This window comes from Populus nigra, chromosome 15, assembly GCF_951802175.1.
Source record: "Populus nigra chromosome 15, ddPopNigr1.1, whole genome shotgun sequence".
Classification (NCBI taxonomy): Eukaryota; Viridiplantae; Streptophyta; class Magnoliopsida; order Malpighiales; family Salicaceae; genus Populus; species Populus nigra.
This window is the reverse complement of record NC_084866.1, coordinates 4985430-5007082: the sequence shown is the minus strand read 5'-3', so window position 1 is coordinate 5007082 and position 21653 is coordinate 4985430. Positions and strand designations below refer to the sequence as shown.

Genomic DNA, 21653 nt, shown 5'->3' with positions numbered 1-21653 from the left:
TAATGATGGCATTGTCACCACCTGCAACGTGCTAGCCTATTCTATGACAATGAATTATTATAAAATGATTTATATATATATATATATATATATATATATATATATATATATATTAAGGTCCATAAAAAACCACGGTTGTATGAAAAAAAACAGGAGGAAGAAACAAGATGACGTGCAATCCCATGAACTGAGTCCGTGACTAGGAAAAAAAAGTTTACCAAACTCATGCGGGGAAATAATTTCTACTTGTTTTTTAAAAATGTTTTTGAAATTTTTTATTTTTTTATTTAAAATTAATATATATTTAGTATTTTTAATTATTTTAATATATATATTTTTTTAAAAAATATTATTATCACACTCTTAAACAATATATTAAATGCAAGGCAGGTAGGTAATAGGGAGTTAGGGGGGGGAGAGAGAGAGAGCGCGTGCATGCATGCATGTTTCCATGTTCTGATACAATGAACGGCCACTTTCGGTGACGCATGAAGCATTGTCCGTACGTACAGTGTTGATGTGGCGAGTGGGGTCCACCAAAGATAAAAAAAAAAAATGAGTATGGGAAATGGAGGGTTTTGTTGCCTAAATCATATCTTGCTTTGACCATCCCATCCCTCTCCTGCTCTCGGTCTCGTCTCTTTAATATAAAACATCAAAAACAATCTTTGACATCTCGGCTGGTTAGATTTGCTTGCCGTTAGTGTTCTTATATAAATTGATCACGTGAATATATAACTATTATTTTTCCATTACATTATACTTGGAGTGGTTGGTATTCTGATGTATTTTTTTTTAAAAAAATATTTTAAAATATATTAAAAAAATTATTTTATTTTCACATCAGGATATTAAGACCATTGAAAAACACTACAAAAACACATTAATTTGATATTTTTCAAGACAAATATAATTTTAAAAAGTATAAAACATCAAAAGCAACCACACTCCTAAAATAAAAGCAATTAAATAAGAAAATCAATTTATAAAGTTTGATAGGCCAATCAACAAAAACTAAACCTCATTTAAAAAATATTTTTCACCGAGATTCATTTGCTCACTAGAATTTAGCCGCTCCATTCAAAAAATTTAACATTAGATTCCAAGAACATTGAAGTCTTTTCACAATACCTATTAGTCATGACCAAACTCACAAAGGATAAATAAGTTTCTTTTCATTTTAATTGCATAGTGAAATGATCGAAAAATCTTTGAAAGCAAAAAAATTTAAAACTAGTGTTAAAGGTATTTTTGTATTTTTACTGTGGTTTTTTTGTTATTATAATGTTAGTTAGGGAATAATTTGGTATTTAACCAAATATACATATAAAAAATTTATAAAGCATAGTGAAGCAACCAAAATATCTTTAAAAGCAAAAATTCTAAAATTGATGTCAATAGGCTTTTTCAATTTTTCATAATGGTTTTTTGTTATTATTAAATCAACTTATGAGCAATTTGGTATTTAACTATATATAAAAAATAAAATAAAAAAATGATATGACATGTATTGCACACTCTCCAGCACGTGGGAGACACTCACACCCTTCGGGTAGCTAGTGTAGTGCCTCCTAACATTTAAAAGTACTTCTTTTGTCATGTTGTTGGAAACATTATCGCGTTCTCTTTCTAATAGTGCGGCACGTGTTGGCAATGATGGACCGGATTGTCGCTAATGGACATTTGTTTCCCTTGTTTTATCTCTTTTCCCTTGAAAATTACAATTTGACTTTCTTTGTTATTTGTATTTCAACTTCAGTCCTTATTCTTTTGATTTTGAATTTTTTTTCTTGAACCTCTTATAGAAGTTTTATTTGTTTTCAATTTCATCCTTCCATCCCAATTTGCTATATATTATTTTTTTTTTCAATTTAGTTCTTAATTTTTTTAGGCCTTTGGTTGAATTAATTTTTTTTCAATTTCATTCTTCAATAAAAAAAAAATATTTTTTATTTCATTTTTATCCTCATTCTTTTAATTGTTTTTTTTTCCTTTAGTTCAATTAATGTTTCTTTTCAATTTCACCATTCAATAAAAAATAAAATTTATTTTGTATTTTAATTTTTATCTCTCATTCTTTTAATTGTTTTTTTAATCCTTTTATGTAATTGATATTATTTTTCCAAGTTAATCCTTCAACATCTAATTGGTTAGGAATTGAACTTCATAGTTTTTTTAGAAAGGGTGTTTCAGATCTAATGCTGCGAGTCACATGTTTAAAAAGTTAACACGTGATGATATCTTTTTTATAATTTTTTTCTTATTTTATTTTTATCTTTGTGAGTTCTTACATTTTCTTTTCTATTAGGTTATCTTGATCTCATAACCTGGACTGCAGGTCTGGTGGGTTAACTCGGGTTGGCTCACCTTTTATTCCCCGAGTTACAAGTTTTTCGTGTCGAATTAACTCGAGCTATTTTTTTGTTTATTTCTTTTACCTAATTTTGCCCTTCTATATAATATTTAATAGGTTGAGAATTGAGTTACATCATTTGTCTCCATTTACAAAAATATTTTTTTTTCTCAGGTTATCTTTATAATTTTTTTTTAATTTGGTCCATTAGATGTCATTATCTAGTTTTGTATCATCTAATTAAAATAAAACCAACTTATTTAACCCAATTCGGTTTATGATTCAAGTCACAAATTTCTCCCTTCTTTAAAACACATTTGCGCTGTTTGAACATCATTTTTAACATAAAAAAATGTTCTACAATGTAGAATGGGTACACAACTAGTTATCAGGTTGTTTAAATGGTTTTTGTTTTTTCATATGAAGATAAGTTAAGACCATATGTAATAAGCTATTTAATTAACAAGTAGTCATGCATATATGAGGTTTCTCGTTTCATTTTACAAAGAAATCACGTTGATTGTTTCTAAAGATGATTTATCTCTCTGGCGACATATAATATAATTGGATAAAAAAAAATCTTATTTAAGGAATCTTAATTTGCTTCAAGAATTTTCACTTAATAATAGGAATTATTTATACTAAGATAAATGCAATAAGAGTTGTAAAAATAATTTCTTATTTATTAAAAATAATGGAATTAAGTGACTTGCATATAAGAATGGATTTTCCTTTACTCACCTTTCATTAAAAGAGAAATACCAAGGTTTCTTTCAATCTTCTTTTCTAGAAGGTACAAACTTCACTTCACTTCTTATATACCTTTGTCATATTTACATGCATATAATGTGATTTTTGTCTTGTTTGGTTTCTTTTCTTTGTGGTTTGATTCTGTTAGTGTTGGTTTTGTTGATTTTGCAATTAATTAAGAATGTATAAGTTTGCCTTTTTATGTGGGAGTTGTTTAAGTGACCAAGTAGCTTAAAAACTTGCAATAGTTAGTGGATTTCCCTCTCTATTTGAAAAGCAACTTATCATTGAATAAATTTACATTTATTGTTCTAGTTCTTGTTGAAGTTAGCTTCAATCTCTTCATTGTTTTTTTTTTATATATAGATCTATCAGATTTGTTAGCTTATGCTTATGTTTTATTAGATATGAGATTGGGTTTTTTTTTATAAATATTGTTACGAGTCTAGTGGAGCATGAAAAATAAGTAATTGTATGAGAAAAATTTACAAAATATTATCTGGTGAGTACTCTAGCTGATGTTGATATATATTATGCGGGTGGTGAAAATATATGTTAAAAAGTTTTCTTTATTTAATTAAACATATTTTCTAGAGGAATTAAATCTGTATAGCAAAGAATATCAAATGACTTCATGTTTTTAAGCAAAGATTGATACTTTTATATATGATAAATATTAAGATATTTATATGGGTCAATTTATGTCTGAATATGAGTACATAGTTATATAAATATGTTGATGATGTAAATGATAAAACACAAAAGTAAGCTAATTCAATACTAACATAACTGGTGTAAAAATATTATTATAGAATATATTGTGTCACTTTTATTGGTTCTAACTTTTTTTTTTTTTAGTAGAACTAAGACCTTTCATTGGTTCTAACTTATTATTTTTTTTCGTAGAACTAAGACCTTTCATTGGTTCTAACCGTGAGGTTAGCTGTCTTGAAACACATAATTTCATGTATCTTGTATAAATGTATAGTTTAGCTTTAAATATCATTAGAATGGTTTTCTAAATAGTTTGCATCTAGAAATGGTTTTTATTTTTAATTCTCTAGTAGTGGACCATGATAATTATTGTTGATATGGAATTAGAAAGCAAAGCAAATGAAAGGTTTTGAAAGTTAAGATAAATTAAAGAAATGTTACAAACTTTGAAAGTCAAGATAAAATAAAGAAATGTTACATATTTTTTGTCACATTTATATCAAAGCAATTGATATGAGAATAAGACTAAATACTCATTTTCATAAAATGAGTGAAAATATATGATGGTTATCTTCAAATAATATATTGGTGATACTTTCACTAAGACACAATTGAAGAATAAATGGGATGATATAAAAAAGTATTGGAGAATTTAGAAAAAATTAACTATTAAAATCGATGGTAGTTGGAATATTGAATAAGGAACTATTTTTGCTAGTGATGAGTGGTGAAAAGAAAAAATCTAGGTTAGTTGATAGGAATTTTAGTCGTTTCACTTCTACTTGTTAGTTTCAATAATTGAGAAATACATTTTGTTTTATTAATTACATTGATTTTCTTTTATATAGGAAATTAGAGGAGTAAAAACATTTAGCCATGCTGACATTAAAATATCTTTGTGTAGTAAATATGATAGAATATTCAACAATATTGTGGCTAATGGGCAATATGTTTGGGATCCCTTTTTAGGCGTTTTAGTTGATAATGACAATGAAGATGATGTTGATAATGGTGATGATGATGCATATTTGAAGGAAGGAAGGAAGTGGTGATCTAGATAAGGATGTCATTCCTAATTTTATAGAAGATGTGAGTAATGTGGAGTCAAACAATAACACCTAAAATAATGGTAAAAGAAAACATAAAGAACATTCTACACGGAAAGTGAAAAAAAAAAAACAAAAGGAGATCTGGAATTGAAACTAAATTATTTTCATGTTTGGATCAACTAGTTGATAGTATTTTGATCAAGGGTTATTGCACCTTTAGTAGGAAGGATAAGAAATGGTGTAGCATTGAAAAGGTGATGACAAAACTTCATTCTGTAAATGGAATTATCGTTGGTGATGACTTCCATGTATTTATTACGAAGCTCTTTTGTATAAGGAACAATAGAGTGATGTGGTCAACAATTTGAGATCTTGATGAAAAGCCTAAATTTCTATTTAGAAAAAATATATGAACAAAGTTTAAGAAAATAAAACTAAGAAAGTTGAATGTTCATTTTTTAGTTAGATTTAAGTTATGTCGGGTGTTTATGATAGATTTTAACGTTGTTGACATATGCTTAAAATCAATTAAATTGTGTGTTAATGGAACTTTTTGTGTTCTTGGAACAAGAAATTCACTTTTTCTATCTTATTATAAAATTTCCAAAATCATCTGAAGGTAATTACTTGAGGGATTTTTTTGTTACTTTAACTATTTTTCAGGATAACATATCTTTGTGAAGTAACTTTAAAATTCATTACTTATTATCATAAGAAAGTATTATTTGGTAAATATTGGATTTCCAAATGAATATGGACTTTTAGGTTCATACAAAAATGAAAGATAACTTACCAGATTTTCAATGTTGAGGACAACCAAGAAGTCAAGAAGAGTATTCAATAGTGCATACTTATCAATACACAATATGATAGAATGTACTTTTAAAGTATGGAAAAAGAGATGGAAAGTTTTGCAAAACATGTCTGGTTATTCTTATAAAACACAAGTTTAAATTGTAGTGGCATCGATGACACTACATAACTACATTAGAAAGCAGTCTTAGGAAAATCATGCATTTACATAATTTGATCTTCATCTTAATTTTATTCTTGATGATATTTTAATTAATATCGTGTCATGTTCATAAAGTCATGGATACCATAGGTCATCATCACGAATGGATTATGTTCGTGATGAGATTGCACCTAGTTTAATAAGACAATAAAACTAGAATCTTAATATTATTTTGCAATAATTTTTTATATATTAATAATTGCTTACTTCCTATTTAATTTCAATCTATTAAATTACTTCCTGGTCATTTTTAGTCATTTTAGTATCAATAATAATTTTAACCAAACACATAAATTCTAAATTGCAGCAACTAAAAGTGTTTTTTCTCCGATCTATTTTTTTTCAAGCTGCAACCATAAAGCTATCACAATACCAAACACATACCAAGCATGTAAACTCTTATATGCTTATGGCCATTGTTGTGTGTGGGGACAAATTAGGCACAAAACCATATGCAAAGAATGAGAAGCTTTTCGAGAAAAAAATTTGGGGGTTTGTCTACTAACTTGTTAGAAAAAAAAATCATGGTGTGTGTTCCTCCATTTCAACTATATATAGAAGGTTTGCAAAACTATAATATACATAATAAAAAAACATATTGAATGATAAAGAAAAGTGATGTAAAATCATAGAGACTTTTTGTGAGTTAAGTTACGAGAGTTTTATTTTCCTTCTTTGATGTAATTTTTAATTCTCTCTAATGAGTAAAATTAGTAGTCCCTTTATCTAAAACTCTTTCAAATCTTTCTTCTCATATATGTTCTTAATTACTAATGCCTCTTTCTTTGCATTCATTCTCCATGTAAACTTTTTGAATGTCTCACGTTGTTCCATGATACTAAATTTGTTGATGTATTCATGAAGATCATGACAAAAATTCTTATTTTTCATGTGGAAAAGAACCCCAAGATAATCTCTCATGATATCTCTAGATGACTTTTTAGAAATCATTGTGTCCTTACTTACAATATCTACATCCATGATAGAATGATCATAATGTGTTTTTTATTCTCCATCTTAATACCAAAAGACTAAAGTTTTCAGCTTCCTTTTCCATCACATTATGTTTAACGCAATTGGTTAACTTTGAGATTCAAAACTAAAGACTTTCATATCTAATTCTTCCCTTTATATTCTCTTAAATTCATTACCTTACAAATTAAAGTTCACGGTAGTCTTTGAATTCCACTGATAATATACATAAACAAAGTTTTTATTCAAAATCAAGAGGCAACAAGTGACTTATCTTATGCAATCAGATCATTATAAACCCTTCTCCACCACAAAAAGCTCCACTCTTCAGTCTATTCATGATTAGTTTTGATATCCTCCCCTTTAAGTTATTTATGCATTTCTTAAGTCTATCACAGTCAACAACCCCCGATGTAAGAATCCTCTACATCCATATCTTTATTGAAACTAGGGATATCAATCCTAAAATAGAATTCATTCATCTTGCAATAACATCCTTCAAGCCTTTATCTGTCATAATCAATATAGTTCTTACAACCTCAATCAATCTCGTCCAAGGTTTCGCCACTTTGCTATTTGAAAAAATTAAATAAAAGACAATAGATGATAATTTAATTATTCATGTGCCTTGTATAAAATGTTTTTTATAATTATCTTGTACAAACTCAAAATTAATAGTTTTTTTCATAACTGTCATGAAATCTATCATCTTAAACACCATACCACCGATCTTTAGTATCATAAGTAAGTTTATGTTTCAAAAATCATACCTTTTGATAAATAGAAATGCTCTTCAATAAAAAAAAATACACATCAAACTTTGATAGCCATCTAATAAAGTTTTTCTTCAAGAGATTTCCATTAAAGAAAAGAATTTCATCGTAATAAGAAATACATCTTCAAAAAGATTGATTGTGATATGAGTTCTCATTGCATCCCCTTTTGTCTATGGCACTCTTTAAATAGACATGATGTCTATGATCAAGTGGAACATGACACTCTATTTGTGGTGGAGGATTACTGCTTCCATTTTTAAAAGAACAAGAAGATGAAGATGACAATGGCATTTTTGAAAGTGTGTTTTTGTTACTGTGGTGGTGATGATGAAGGATTTTTTTAGGTTGGAGAGAGGGGGAACGGTGATGATAGGTGGAGGAGTGGAATTGCCATGGGGGATTTCCTCCATCCAAAATTAACTGGTGAGAGATTTTTATTTTACTTTCTTTCTGTTGCCTTTTCTTTCAAGTATTTTTAATTTGTTTACCCTTTGATACTTTGACTATTTGGCATTGATAGCAACAATTTTGTCTTTTGAATCATTGATAATGCATAATTATTTTTTTAAAAAAATTAATTAATTATAAGAAATATTTTAAAAAATATAATGTGGGACTCGATATAAAGCCCCATACATATAATGGTTTTTATGTGTTTGTAAAATATTTTTTTTTGTTTTTAATAATGTTTAGCATTATTGAAACTTTCTGATATTCCATGTCAAAATCATATAATCTAGCAAGCAGTAATTGATCAAGCCAAATTATATGTCATAGTTTTGTTTATTTATTTTCTCTAATTAATATTGTTGCGATTTTTCGAACCACTTTAACCTGTTTAGGAGTGTGATTGCGATTACTTTTTTAAGTGCTTTTTGTGTCAAAATGCATCAAAATGATTTTTTTTATTTTAAAAAAATTATTTTGGTGATCAGTGCATCAAAACGATCCAAAAACTATAAAAAAATTAATTTTTAACAAAAAAATTAAAAATTTTTAGAAATGCTGATGCAACCCGCGTTTCCAAACACTAACGAGAGAGATACAAATCTTTTTACATGTATGTTTCCTTGATGTTGTTGCAAGAGCCGCATGAGAGCGTAGTATTTTTGCACTGCCCCGGTTAGGGGAACACAACATGGCATATTAACTAACTATTTAACCCAAGCTACGTCATAGGTTGTGTATGTTTTTTCCTAGCAAAATAAAAATAAAAATTAATATGCATGTTTTTCTCACACTATTATTCACATAAAATTTGTAAGTGTAAATCAAAAAAATTATGCAAATATTTAATTAAATAAATCAAGTTATAGTCTCGATTAGGTTTAATATGTTGGTTTTGTTTTAATTAGACAATAAAAAAATAAGCAATTATAGTAAACTGAAAAAAAAATATTTTTTTTAAAAAATTACAATAACTTGAAAAAAAAAACTTTGGAAATACAAAGTATGAAATTGGATGGAAAAGAGACAAAAAAAAAAGGTCAATTCGAGTCAATGTGGGATAACATGATAAACATGTAAACTAAGTAATAAGAGTTGAGTCAACTTGGGTTAATCCGCAAAACTCGTGGCTCAGATCATGAGATCATAATAACTCAATAGAGAAGAAATCAAAGAAAATCACAAAGACAATTTTTTTAATATAAAAAACCAATTTTCAAATGATGAAATCGAAAAAAAATCAGCAAAAAAAATGATGTTGACCCGCGTTAACTTTTTAAACCTGTGAATTGGGTTATTAGACCAAAAGCACCATACATAGAGAAATCGTGAAGATCAACTCCCAGTAAATCAAACGCTGAAGGATAAAATTGGGTAAAAAAATCAATTACACAAAAGGATATAAAAAATAGCAATTGAAAAAATGAAAGTGAAAATCAAAATAAAAAAATAATTAGAGAGAAACTGAAATTTTTTGATTGGAGAGTTAAATTGAAAAGAAAAATAATTTTAACAAAAGAAAAGGAAATCAAAAGAATGAGGTCCAAATTGAAAAAAAAAAACAATGCACTATAAACTTGGATTGAAAGATGAAATTGAAAACCAATACAACTTTTATAAAAGGGTTAAGGAAAAAATTATATATTAAAAAGTAAGGATTAAATCAGAAAAAAAAAATACATAAAAAATTACAATTGAAGGATTAAATCGAAAACAAATAAAATTTTTATAAAAGGGCCAAAATAAAAATTTAAAAATTAAAATAATAAGGATTGAAATTAAAATACCAAAAACAAAGACAATTAAATTGTATTTTTTTGGAAGAGGAGAGAGACAAGAAAAAAAAAGAATCACTAGTGATAAACATCATACCTTCACTAGCAAGCTCCGTACTAGACGGAAGAAAATGCAGGTGTGTTTCTAACAACACGATAAAAGCCTAGGTTTGACTGTTAGGAGTCGCCACATGTGCTGGCATATTTAGAGCACGTGCCCTACTTTTTAATTGTTTAAATTAAGTTTTTAAAATAAAAAGATCAAAAATTTATGTTTTTTATTTATGCACTTTTTTATTATTTGACATCGCCATTACTCTTTCTTTTTTTTTTTTATCATAAAAATGATTTTTTTCAAAACAAATCATGATATGTAAAGTAATTTTCAACTAAGAAATAAAGAATAATATCTTGATTATTTTCTTATGATTGTTTGAAAAATTAAAAAAACTAATTCAAGTTTCATGTATAATTATTCATAAAATAATTATTAATATTATAAAAATGCTCTAATTTTATATAAACAATATGGCATAATTGGATTTTTTAAAAATATCATCTTATTAATTTAATTTAAAGAGAGTTTTATGAAAAGAAACTATTAAAATTGTGAGAAAATAAATTTTAATATTTTTTGTTTCATGTGTGATGATGCGAGGCCATGTTCAAAATCTATTTTATTTTTTAATAATTATAATAAAAATTCATAAAACTTCCAATGATTTAAATTCTTAAGTAAAAATATGTTCTTTAATTGAAATCCCATTTCTTATTCATGCAATTTTTTTGTCATAAATATTTTTTTTAAAATTAAAAGCACATAAAACTCATCATGATTTAAAAAAACAAGTTACAATAAAAAAATAATCATGACTCAATATATTTTACATGATTGCATAAAAAAATAGAAGAATAATATTTTTGAAGAACTTATATAAAAAACTTATAACAAAAATTAACAAAAAAAAAATTTATTCTCATCAAATATTCACGAGCAAAGTATTCTAAAAAAACTAATAACTAATTCTATATATTAGGTACATGTGTAAAATTACTCTAGAAACTATAATTTTATTTAAGTATTGTGGCACAACCGAATAATTTTTTAAATACCATCTTAATAATTTATTTTAAGGATTAAAAAAAATAAAAAGGGAAACAAAACAACTAATTTTAAAAACAAAATGTGAGAGGTCTTTGAAAAAATAGCCTAAACATTGTTGGCCCTAGAAAGCGGTTGGTTTCAAAGAAATAAGCCTACATTCACTTGAGCTAGAACACCATGTATGCTTGGCTTTTTTTTTATTAAAAAAAAAACATGCAAGACATGTCTATTCAAAATATAAAATGGATAACATATCATCAACTAATATATTCTGTTCAATTTTAATAATAAAAAGAGAACTTCAATGTTGCTACCAGAACTAGGAAACATGGAGAAGCAATTTCATTCTAGGCAAAGATTAAACAGTGCTCAGGAGGCCATAAGTATCTGTTACAAGTCATGTAAGCTTTTCGTGCCCATTTGCGGTCGAAAGGGTTAGACTCTACATTTGCTTTATCTGATGAAAATCCATCTCATAGATGATAAATCTAAACTTGATACGACGAGCTAGAATAGAACAAAGAAAATATACACATGCCCGGGACATAATTGTTTTTTTTTTTTTTTTTTGTTCCTTTTTAATTCCACAATGATCCGTGGAGATCACATGTTTACAATTCCGGAGTAGGGCAAAGACCTCCAAAGATGAAATCGAGAGATTTTTTTTACAAGAATTGTAAACATGTGATGTTGCCTATATTTAAACTTTCCATGGAATCCTCCACTGCACTTATTGCAGTTGTTTAACTAACTTAGAGGATCTCCACTGTGTGATCAATGAGAGGGCCAGTGTTGAGTCCCCACTTTGAATGAACCAACACTTCCCTGTCCAATATTATCTTACTATTATAAATCAAATGAAAAAACTTGCTGCTGCTCCAGCTCTTCGAGCAAAAAAACAGCTCAAACTATTATTGAGGTAGCATTTTCCAGTCAGTCTGCTGTTTGGTTTGTATGGTTTGGTGTCTCAACAAGTAGATGTTGAGCGCATCGAAGACGGGTTATAAGCTGTGCGAAAGAGGGTCGTAAATTTGGCTCCCTGCAAAAGCAACAAAGGATTTGTCATCACAGAGCACTTCATTTCAACTGAAAATATTGACCAGGTCTGTTAACTCACAATTGCCAACAATCTCGTATTATCTGGGCAATGGCTGGATCAATGTACCCTGGAATTTCAAGATGTCGATTTTGGAATCCAACAGCTCCCACAACCTGCATTGGATTTAAGCCTTTCCAAGGGATTTGACACGTAGCCAACTCCCATAGTATCACACCAAAGCTGTATATATCACATCTGCAAGCAAGCAAGTAAACCAACAGTATTGATGCTAGAGAAAACTTCCCAGCAATGCAAACTTCCTGCAATAAACTATGTTGGCATGTATGCATGTGAATATTCTTACTTCTCATTTGCTGGTTCATTTCTCAGGACTTCAGGTGCCATCCATTCAGGCTGCAGTGGAAAAGCAAACTTCTTGCTTATTATTTGGTCTAAAACAATTAGAAAATGGAATTATGAGCATGCTACAAGTTTTAAATAAGTCTAACCGTTCCAGCAGTAGACTTCGAGGACAGAAAAGTATGGTGCTTAATGCGTGACAATCCAAAATCACAGACCTGTGGATAGAAAATTAATAAGATGTTGGAAATATATGCATTGTTTCTTTCAGTGAAGCTGCAAAAGATAAAGCAGTCCACTGAATTTCCAACAAAACATATGCATAACCAGAGAATAATTTGAGAGCCAGACCTTAACAAGCCAGTTTTTGTTGACGAGGAGATTAGGAGATTTTAAATCTCGATGCACTATGGTAGGATGGCTAGTGTGCAAGTAATTCATTCCCTTTGCCTGTAAAAAAGAAGAAAGCAGCTTTAGTTTGGAAAATAGAATGGTGTAAAAAGAAGGATAGGTTATCTGACACGTACCACATCAAGAGCCATTTGCATTCGCCTCTTTTCATCAATCTGAGAATTGGGACGATGCAGTAACCTATACAAACTCCCTCTGCACACAAATGTGTAAAGAGAGTATGAGGGAAAAAAAAAAACTGACTCAGTATTTACTACTTTTACTGAAAAAAGTTAATGGACGTGACTTGGATAGCAATGAACTCCAAAAGGTCCCTGACAGAACAATTTTAATATAACGTAGCTTTGAAGAAGAGTACATATCTGCTGAAAGAATGCTCTATTTTGCATAGACCTCAAAACATAAATGCTTTTCATAGGGCTTGCATGGTGGTAAAGGCACTACAAAAGTAGGGCAGAACTCGTGTTTTGAATGTTATCACTCATTAAATAAAACATCGGCTGCATGCCTAGAGATGCATGCACCCCAAGCAAAACCGAGGTAAAGTCCATAATGTTAACTACCAGCAGTGAGGCGCCACAGGCTTCAGAATCATGCTTATGAAAAATTCAAGATATCCAAGTCAACATGGTGACACTTTTATCATATAGGTTATTCAGTTTAATAGTATATCAATGTGAAGGATGCAGGTGTTGGACACATGAAGCTTAATTTAATAATTCCAGAAACAAGAAAGAGTAGCATGTGTTTTTTAGGGGAAGTAATCTCAACCTGGGCAAGAACTCAGTTAGTATTGATAGGTGCGGGGGGCGAGTAACGGCTCCCATGAAAAGAACAACGTTAGGATGTCTTAATCTTAGCATGATTTCAGCCTGCATTAAACAGCAAGCAGAAATTCATTCAAATGTCATAAGAAACCAATTTTATTAACATATACATATAAGATGTACGAAGTTAGTAGTGCTTACTTCACATTTGAACTGAACCAACACATCACCAGAGAAACCCTGGTTCAAAAATTTCTTCACAGCAACTTCCTGTCATGCAGAACCATGAAGATAGTATCAAAGAAGCAAGCCTTAAAAATAAAACAGATGGACCAGTAAGTTGATGAATAGATTGGTGGTTCTATATGAAGTTTACCACAGAGGCAGTTTCAACAAAATTGCATTATAAACAGAGACTGGCATCATGGAAGTGATGCATAAAATACTGAAGGTGAAAATTTTGAAACCAACAAATATTGCCCAATAAAAATTGAAACCACATTTCCACAATTTTCACATTTATCATCATTGTCATAGCCAAAACACAGTAGCATAAGCACTGAATTGTAAACTATAACCAAATAATCAATATTGTGTTAAAAGTATCTCGCTATGCTAGATCTTAGACTTCAGTGGGCTTCCCCAGTCCCCCTAATGCCAAACCTTTCTAGTTAAAGAACAGATAATTTGGCACCGGATGCAGATGGAATGGAACAGATTGGCAACCTCATTAACAACCCCTTCAGCAGAAACTTGAAAGGGCCACCTTTGGAAGTGTTCAACTCATCAAATCCAGAAAGGAAGCACTACCTTATTGTGTTAAAATTATCCAACTCGATGTGCAGACTATGAAGTAGTTTATCACAAGTTAATGACAAAATACCCATATTGTGTCAAGGATAACTTACAGTGCCATTCCAATCCCCATGGTAGACCTCGCCATATGAACCTGCACAACAAGGCGTAGTGAGACTACTATTAAACAATCATAGCTGATATATATACAACTCCAGACATGCATCACTCTCCCTAATTAATAAAATCAATGGAAGAAGCCCTTGAAAGTATTACCATGTTGGCCAGATTTCCAAGTCTTCTCAATCACATATTCAAATCCAAAGACATAGCAAACTACAAAGCTTACTAGGACAAGGTAGGATGTCTGATAGAACTTTGGTCTCCTATTTGAAACCATGTCCAGAGAAGCAGGCTAGTTTTCTTCACCAAACATCACCTGACCTATTTTCCAGGCTTGTTTGGGCTGATAGCCAGCCTCCTATCATATATGATTGCAATTGCAAAGCCAGTATTGAAAGCAACACAATTCCTCCAAAAGGTAAAACTCCAATTTAGACTGACTCAGCTGGTAAGAGATTGTACTCTTGCAGAGAAACTAGAACTTAAGAAATAAAGACATGTGGAGATGAAGTGCTATGCCTATGAGCCTAGTTCAATACCCATTTCTATAACTCATTAATGCACACCATATTATTTTTTTTTCTTTTGATCCATTTCTAAGACTTAAACAGATAACAGATGTGTGTCATTAAAACCTCACAAGCTGCCTGGATCCAATATTGCACAGAATGGCGCAAAAGGGTCCATATAATTGAGACTTTTTTGTTGGTGGAGGTGTTAGGAAGCAACTACGTGACATTGAATCACAGGGTGTTATGTCTTTGAAATATTTTAATTGATTCCAACCTTTGTATGAATTCACATATCCAAATTATCCTTTTTGGCATAAAAAGCCATAAAATTTATTATATGTTAATCACCAGCCAATTCTCATGCCCCCCTCATTACTGACCAGAAAGGACTTACATATGCAAATACACACCCCTCTATGTATATCGCAGGGTAAGACTAGCATGCATTAATGGGAAACTTTAAGCAAGGATACATGGGGAGGGGGGGTGACAACTTCCCTTAATCTGAACAGGATTCTATAAGTCTAAAATTGCCAGCAGCTTCTTCTTTATATAAAACCAAATTAAATTAAACATGAAAAAATTCTTACCAATGCCTATACGTTCACCGATCTCAAGATCCTCCCATGGAATTTCCCATTCAGCCACCTCCCCCAGCATAGGGTTTATTCTCTCACTGTAACCATTGCTAGTATGCAGACCACTGTTTGCTGTTTCCATCAATTTGAAATCAGATTCTTTGCCAGTTTCCATGTTAAAAAGCCTTCCTGTTTTCTCCTGAAAGCACTGGTTGTCACTACTAACCAAGGCATGTTCAGGTTGTAATTGGCAAGGTTCCAATCCAGAGAACAAGAAAGAATCATGAAGCGGATGCTCATGCATAGCACTTCCAGCCATTCCAGATGCATGAATAGACACCATATCTATGCCGGAGGTATCTATTTGCAATTCTTCATTTGTTCTATTATTAAGAAGCACAAATTCTTCACTGGTGACATCGGAAGGGAAAGACAAGTCAGAATTTGAGATATTCACATTCAATTTTCTAGGTTCATCGGCTGAGCCCTCAGCAAACTGTTCTTGTTCATAATCACACCTAATGTTGTTCAACATACCCTCCCTAGTTAAGGACATAAGGGTCCGGTCATGCCCTGTCAACATGTCGTCTAAACAACAGAGAAGCTGGTCACCTAGATTTACCCTGTTTTCTGGGTGAGCTTTCTCAAGCAGCTTTGATCCACCCAGATTCATATCTGAAAACAAATCAGGAGGAGGTGATGCACCACTCTCTAACAAGACAGCGTGTAATTTCTGTGCAAATTCAGGATTCTTCGCTGCACTGATGACATACTTGGAAACATTTTTAACTTTAATTTTTTGTGCAGATGAAGGTTTTTCAGAACCTGATAACCTGAGCTTCCCAAAATCATATTCAAATTTCTCAATTTGATTTTTCTCAACTAAGTTCAGATCATTCTCGTTTGTTTTGATGCTGACATATAATCCTTCTCCTGATGTTGAGCTGCCAACTTGGGGAATCCTATCCAGGTTAGGTGAAATTGCAGGAACCCCAGATCCTTCACCCATCAACGCAGTTGAATCTTTGGGGGTTTCTGTAAGACTGGCGAACCATCCTTCACCCATCAACGCAGTTGAATCTTTGGGGGTTTCTGTAAGACTGGCGAACCATCCTTCATCCATCAACGCAGTTGAATCTTTGGGGGTTTCTGTAAGACTGGCGAACCCACTTATGTCAAATCCAGCTGTTGGAAGATGGCTGCTGGGCACCTCAGGAGGAATTAGAGTGCCCGGAGCACCCATCAGATCAATAATGTATTCACTGCACCAGTTTAACATATAAAGAACACAATTACAAACAATCCCCATCAAACATTTAAGCCTGCAGTATTAATTTGATTAGACAGCAAACACATATAAAACCTTGACATTTTTTAATAATCATTCTCATGCAAAATAGGTAGGCAAAAATTTGATAATTAAAGGAAAGTGGGCTTTCAAAAAGAAAGTGTATGCAAGGAATATATGCAACTTAGGAAATGAGATTTGCAACAAGGATCATTATTCATATTCAACATGTCTTGCAAAAAAAATATCCACATTACTTATTACAAGTTCATACATCTAGCAATACAGAAAGCTTGGATAGTTATTAACCAGAATCCAGATGCTAACGTAAAATATCAATAAACATTCCCAGTACATGTATTGATTACCAATAGAAACATATAAATCATTTTGCAGTACCACTTGATGCAGCATGACACCAAATTAAATGGACAAAAAATAGGCCAAGAAAAAAGCACCACCTTCCATCGTCCATCTTAATCAAATTTACAGCTCCATCATCAGTGCCAGTATAGTAGCTCCCTTTAACCAGCATACATGGGAGATTAATCCTATCAGCTATCACCTGTCACCAGAAATGTAATGATTAATTTGAGTCCAATTTATTCACAAGTATCCGAAGAACTATCATAAGTTTGAATGATGATGCTGACATTCTTTGAATAGCAAAAACACAAATATTAAGAATTTAAACAGACAAGATGGCCATTGTTATGTTAAAAATGAATATGTTCATTTATCATCAAGTTCAACTTTTGAACAGAAGTTAAAAGATCTCAAAACCTTAAAGAGCAAGGCCCTGTGGCGAGAAAGTCCAACATCAAGACAACCAAGGGGTAGAATGATAGAGTTCAGAGTGTTCTGTAGCTCTTTGCTTCGCCTTTTCCACCTGCTTGACATCTCACCAGCATCACTCACCGGACCACCCATTCTATCAACAACAACATCAGCAATTTTTTGGATCAAGCCATCAGAGACTCTGCTTTCCAGGGACATGATATAAGCTCTTTTCTCAAGATCTTGCAGTTCAGCATCAACATATCGGTTTACCATGATAACTTCATAATCAACATTTTCTGATATTGATATTGCTTGAAGATCCACTAACAATGGCATATTCCCTTGAACAACTGAGTTTGAGGTAAGTCCACAAACATCATAAAAGCCATCCATCACTTTTTCATTATAATTTACAACACTATAGCTCTGCATGAAAGATATGGGAAAAATCAGTTGAATGTTTTGAATAGATAACATCAAGATTTGCACGTAACACGCATAGGAAAAGAAAACAAAACATATGCTTTGTTTTTCTATTTGTGCCAGGGAATGGTACGACAAGGAATGAAAATGAAATTCAAGAACGAGACTTTTCAACATTGCAGTTCCTAGGAAATAGAAATCTCCAATCAACAGGCTTTCAATTTCATTTTTTTCCTGGATGGAAAATATTCTGCGCTGCATAGAATGTAAATACATGTATGCATAAATGCTAACCTAGAAACGCTAAACTCACAACGGAATGTGATAAAGGAAGTGTAAAAAATCACTAGGAAAAATTGTACTGCCCCTTGTATTGGAAGACAATCTCACTATGTGATCAAGTTTCCACCCCTCTTAAAAATAAGTAAGCCTTTGCTTGGTGCTTTTAGTTAGGGAAAAAATACAGCAGTTATCTTCCAATTGTTCAGTACCCATTATATGAGGGATCTGAGGAGATTGCATAAACTTGGCTACAGGCATCCAACAGCTTCATTTTCATTCTTCCAAATTATTATCAAGCACTTTCATTCCATAAAATTCACGATGCAAATCTCAGAGCCCCCCAGCAAACCATGAAAACATTTAGAGAATTTAGGTTTTATTGAACTCTACTGCTTGATTATTATTTTCCTTTCATAAACACCACAAGCCACCTATTCTGCTTCGTTGTAAACAGAGACCCACACAAAAAAATAAACAATTAATCAACTTAGTCAAGACCAATCACTTTAATAACAATCCACAAGAACCCAACAGCATGTAGCATGAACCTAGAAATTCAATTAATCCCCATCCCTTGCTTTCTTTAGCAAACAACAAGTTTTGGAGAACATTTCTCTTCGCTTTCTCGTCAATTATGGAAAACAGGCATTAATCAACAAATCAAACTTGTTACGCAACACAAGTCATCTGTAGAGATAAGATCAATTATCCACAATAATAACTAAAACAGCTTTATAACATTAAATATCAGTCCACAAACTAAATAAGTCAAACAAAACACAATCAACTAGTATAATTATTAAACTGATTCATGCATGAAAATGCAAAACAAATTAGAACCAAACTTGTCAAAATTGCAGCACTGTGCATCAATCAAAACCCTGAACCAACCAAGTTATAATTGACAAAACTGATCCGAAACAGCAAATGCAAAGGCAAAATCATATGAAATCCCCAAAAATAAGATCCAAAAGTCAAAAACCTAACCAAATAGTAAAAAACATACCCAGTATCGGATAGAGAGAGACTCAGCAAGAGAATCGGTATCAGTAACGGGGACGACTGGACAGCTCCGGAGACTAATCCGCTTAGCAGCATCGATCTGAGCAGATTCCGTATCCAGAGTCGAATCCGGATCCGACGCACTAATCGCTAAAGCCAATTGCACTTGAAATTCCTCCTCTAATAAATTAAAATCAATCCCACTACTATTACTACTACTAATCGCTTCGACAGCCATCCGATCCACTGCCGTGGATTCAACGGGCTCGATTCTTTCATTTGACGGACTCGGAGTGGTACTGGGACTCGTGTTTGAACTCGAAACGGGTCGGGTCTCGCCCCCAAATCGGTTGTTATGGTCACCGATGTGGAGCTTTCTTAGTAGATGCTTCATCTTCGACATCGATCATTAACAAAAATAAATAAATAAATTAAAAATAAAAATAAAAGCAGTTTTTGATTTTGATTTGTTTACGCGTTGTGTGTTTTTGACGGGGTAGTTTAAGCAACGCACAGATGGGTAAGAGGAAGATTCACTTATCGTGCGCACTCTTGTTCTTGAAGCTAAGGACTATGAGCGTATGTTTATTCATCCATCAACAAATTGCTGAGAGAGAGAGAGAAACTTTTAACCGCTCAAAATCCATTCCCTCCAATTGTATGCTATGCATCAGCCAAAAAAATAAAACCTCTATTTGAATAGTATACTCTATGTTCCTTTATTGGTATTTTATTTTGTTTATATTTATATTTAACTTAATTAATATGCTCAAGTCAATGACCCCACTTTTCTGCTACTATACGTCACTCCGTATGGTGTTCTGGTGCACTTGTTTCATCTTGACCGTTCAATTGGTAGATTTTAGGTGGTCGTTGGATGAGTGGGAGTAAGGAGGTTTTCTTCTTCTTTTTTTAAGAATAAAACAGGTGTTTACGATCTATAATAGAAATGTTTTGTATTAATTCATGTTAGGTCGTCTTTATGTAGATTAGAAATGTGATTTTTATGATTTTAATACGAGTGAGAAGTTCAGCTAATTCATATTTCTTTTAGTTATATATAGATAAAAATATATAAAACTTATGAAGTATAATTATATATATTTAAATGAATTTTTCAAATCAAGATGATTATTGATAAATATTATGAGATAAACATATTTTTTTCTAAAATATTTACATGATTTTAACAAAATTTCTTATTTTTTTCCCATAAAAAGTGATTCTATAATATTTATGTAATTAAAAATATAAATTGTATATAGCTATAAAGAAATATTTTAAAAATCAATCGTAACCACACTCTCAAACACCCCCTAAATAAATAAAAATTCAGAAAAATATTATATATAAAAATTCAGAAAAATATTATATATATATATAATGTTTTTCTGAATTTTTATTTATTTATGGGGTGTTTGAGAGTGTGGTTACGATTGATTTTTAATATATTTTTCACTTAAAAATATATTAAAATAATATATTTTTTTATTTTTAAAAAATTATTTTTTGCATTAGTGTATCAAAATAATTTAAAAACATCAAAAAAATATTAATTTAAAGCAAAGAAAAAAATAAAAATAAAAATAAATTTTTTTAAAAAATACTTTAAAAATATAAATATAAACATGACTTAGTTTATAAATGAATGTCAACTCATTGGTAAAGGAGTTTTAAAAACATGTTTGATGCATTTAAAAAGAAAAAGAAAAAGGAAAAAGAAAAGAAACAGCTTGGGAAGAGGATGCCTAGAAAACGGCAGGTTCCCGGATGCTGCGATGCTTGTGGTAGACCAGCACCACATGGAATCATATCCTAGTGTACTTAAACTATTTGCCGTACATACTGGTGTGTATAGAGCTGATACCTTGTGACATACATGTAAACGAGAGGTTTGTGAGTTGTTTTTGAATTGACCTTACTGTTATTTTTTCATGTGCACAACAGCTAAGTGCTAATTATTTTTAATTTTTATTTATTTATTTATTTATACTTTTATACTGGCATAAAAGAGGTGTCCGTATTATTTTTTAAAGTATTTTTTATTTAGAAATATATATTTTTATTTTAAAAAATTTAATATTTACATTAAAATATTGTAACGAGTTAAAAAAAACACATTTTAACAATCAACTCTTTGAAAATTTATTCTCAACAATTGCTAGCTGGTCTTGTAGTAATTTTTATTTTTTAAAAGTATTTTTAGTTTAAAAAATATTAAATTAATATATTTTTAAATACTCTGTTTTGATATATTAATATAAGAAATTAAAAAAATATTATTTTAATTAAAAATTATTTAAAAAAAACACCAATATTATTACACTACTAAACAAA

At 30.8% G+C, this 21653-nt stretch overlaps 1 protein-coding gene across 1 annotated transcript; it reads right to left on the bottom strand.

The window, feature by feature from the left end:
• Positions 1 to 11276: 11276 nt before the first annotated feature.
• Positions 11277 to 20017, bottom strand: LOC133674907 (serine/threonine-protein kinase EDR1-like). Its single transcript, XM_062096201.1, has 13 exons — positions 19321 to 20017; positions 17613 to 18035; positions 17291 to 17394; positions 15554 to 16803; positions 14442 to 14482; positions 13735 to 13803; positions 13538 to 13638; positions 12883 to 12961; positions 12707 to 12805; positions 12505 to 12573; positions 12360 to 12409; positions 12074 to 12250; positions 11277 to 11995 (listed from the first exon to the last, which is right to left on the bottom strand). Exons 1-13 carry the CDS (start codon positions 19717 to 19719, stop codon positions 11890 to 11892), a joined length of 2967 nt encoding a protein of 988 aa, XP_061952185.1. The 5' UTR covers positions 19720 to 20017; the 3' UTR covers positions 11277 to 11889.
• Positions 20018 to 21653: the final 1636 nt, after the last annotated feature.